At 44.9% G+C, this 2,312-nt stretch overlaps 1 protein-coding gene across 1 annotated transcript in view; it reads right to left on the bottom strand.

The window, feature by feature from the left end:
* Positions 1-57: 57 nt before the first annotated feature.
* Positions 58-2,312, bottom strand: part of LOC119417141 (UDP-glucuronosyltransferase 2A1) — a 5,956-nt gene continuing 3,701 nt past the window's right edge. The window contains exon 2 of the mRNA XM_037684354.1: positions 58-1,762. Within this exon, the coding sequence (XP_037540282.1) occupies positions 173-1,762 (1,590 nt within the window). The 3' untranslated portion in view covers positions 58-172. The remainder of the gene's footprint in view (positions 1,763-2,312) is intronic.

The following is a 2,312-nucleotide window of genomic DNA, read 5'->3' as shown; positions in this document are numbered from 1 at the left end:
CTGATATCATAAGCTGACTGGCTGGACTCTTAATATGATTTCACTGCATCTTATCAGTGTTGGTTAAAAGCTTTATTGTCATTAAACATTTCATTATGAGTCAGGTGTTACAGTACATCACACTGCATGTAGCTGTGGTAAAACACACTTGTATAAAAAGCACTTTAATCATTTATTCTGCTTTCATCTTATTCTTGAACCTCTGGCCGCAGAGACACCTGCAGACCAGGACTAAACCCCAGATGAAGGTTCCAGTTATGGCCATCAAAATGGCGGCCACATCCAGACAGAAGTAGGTATACCAAGGCAGGCTGAAACCTGCGGACTTCAGGTGGGCAGCTCCTTTGTTCCTGATGACGTACTCAATCCAGAAGATGGCTTCGTCCAAAGGAGACATTGGACGGTCACGGTAAAGCAGAGAGAGGTGTTGGATGTTCTTGTGGTAAGAGGGATTCTCTATGAGGTCCTTTAGAGCCTCCAAGAAGTTCTCTTTGGTCAGTGAACGGACTTCCACTACCCGAGCTGCACCGCGGACCTTCAGTCTTAGTAAGTTGTCAAACTGGTCAAAAAGGAGGGGCATACCCAGAACAGGAACACCGTGGTAGATGGTTTCATATATGGCATTTGTTCCTCCATGGGTTACAAAGACCCGGGTCTTGGGATGTCCCAGGAGGTCCTTTTGGGGCAGCCAGTTCACCAGCAGGGTGTTGTTACCAAGAGAAGAAGGCTTTTCCTTGTCAAACTTCCAAATGACCTTCTGAGGGAGCTGAGCAAAAGCAGCAGCGATAGCCTCGTTGACTTCAGCAGGTAGAGCTGACACCAGTGTCCCCAGAGACATGACGATCACCCCGTGTTCCCCAGAACTCTGCATGAACGCCTCCAACTCTGCAGGGAGGGGTTTGGCTTCTTTGCACTGGAACCCTCCAATGTAGACCACATTGGGCATGGTGGGCCGAGGGAACTCAAAGACAAAATCTGCCCTGAACAACCAGATATCAGCTGAACGCTGTAAAGACAACAAGTCAGTCCCAGGAGGGAAGTGACGCTGAAACACATCTGAGTAGGAGGGTTCAATCAGAAAATGCTGCACATAGACAGTGTAGAGGTAGTGCAACATATTCTTTGTTCGATCGATAAAATCCATTTGATCATGAAGCTCACTATGGTCTACAGGTACGTAGGAGACAGGCGAGGGAGCAATGGCAAAATGACCGTCTCCTTGATTAATCCATCGCACATTAAGAACCATCGGCAGCTTCAGGTAATTACCAAGAATAACTCCTAAAGTCAGAGCAGGATCTGTCAACATTAGGTCAAACTTAGAGTCCTTCAATGTCTTTATAAACACAGAGTCATCTAACGCTCCAGCAGCTATGTTGGCCAAGCTGATATGTCCCAACTGCACCAGTGATGAAAAAAACTGCTGCTGGTAAAATTGGCGTATGAAATTGGGATAGCTGCGTAAATCTAAAATATTTTGCACATATATATTCATGACTTCCTTGACCCACTTTGTCCCTTGCACTGGAGCATGAATAGAAGTATACATGGAGGAGTTACTGGAGATGAACCAGGTCTTGCTAGTATGCAGAACTGTGATTTCATGTCCTCTGGAGTGAAGCTGTTCAATGATGACCTTCATGTTGAGCCATTGGCTTCCATCAACGGGAACCACCAGAATCTTGCCCCCTTTACTGTAAGAAGGTCCAAGCACCAAAAGGCACAGGAGTGTCAGAATGACAGTGATTGATCTGGACATTTTCTGCAAGAAGAGAAAAAGGAACAGAAAAGCTTATTAAGATTTTTTTCCTCAAATGATTCTGCTTACTATATATACCAATTCCATACTAGTTCTGACTTCCTGTATCTACGTCAAACACACAAAATAATACAAACTATTTATAGAGGATGGATTTTGGACACTTCTTGCTAGATGAAAATTCCATTTTCTGCATAATAAAACCAAATACTGTAATTCTCTTTACAAAATACATAGTCCCTCGCTACTTCACAGTCAGACTTTTGCGGGTCTCGCTCTTTTGTGGTTTTTCAAAGTAAGATTGGACATGACACACAATTGGCTGATTGATGGATGAGCTGCACGAGCAGCATGGATTGTTCATTTAAAATAAATAATTTCTAATGATTTATAACCTGCTGCTTTGCAGCCCACACTTTCAGGGAGAACGTCCCTCCTGCATCATGTTATGATCTCTGCACCTGCTAGCAATTGCAGAGAAGAAGTGGGCGTGGCAGAGAGCGGCAGGTGGCAGAGAGCGGCAGGTGGCAGAGAGCGGCAGGTGGCAGAGAGC

This window comes from Nematolebias whitei, chromosome 1 (genome assembly GCF_014905685.2).
Source record: "Nematolebias whitei isolate Nwh7 chromosome 1, NemWhi1, whole genome shotgun sequence".
Classification (NCBI taxonomy): domain Eukaryota; kingdom Metazoa; phylum Chordata; class Actinopteri; order Cyprinodontiformes; family Rivulidae; genus Nematolebias; species Nematolebias whitei.
The sequence above is the reverse complement of the archived record's forward strand: the minus strand, read 5'-3'. Positions and strand labels throughout refer to the sequence as shown.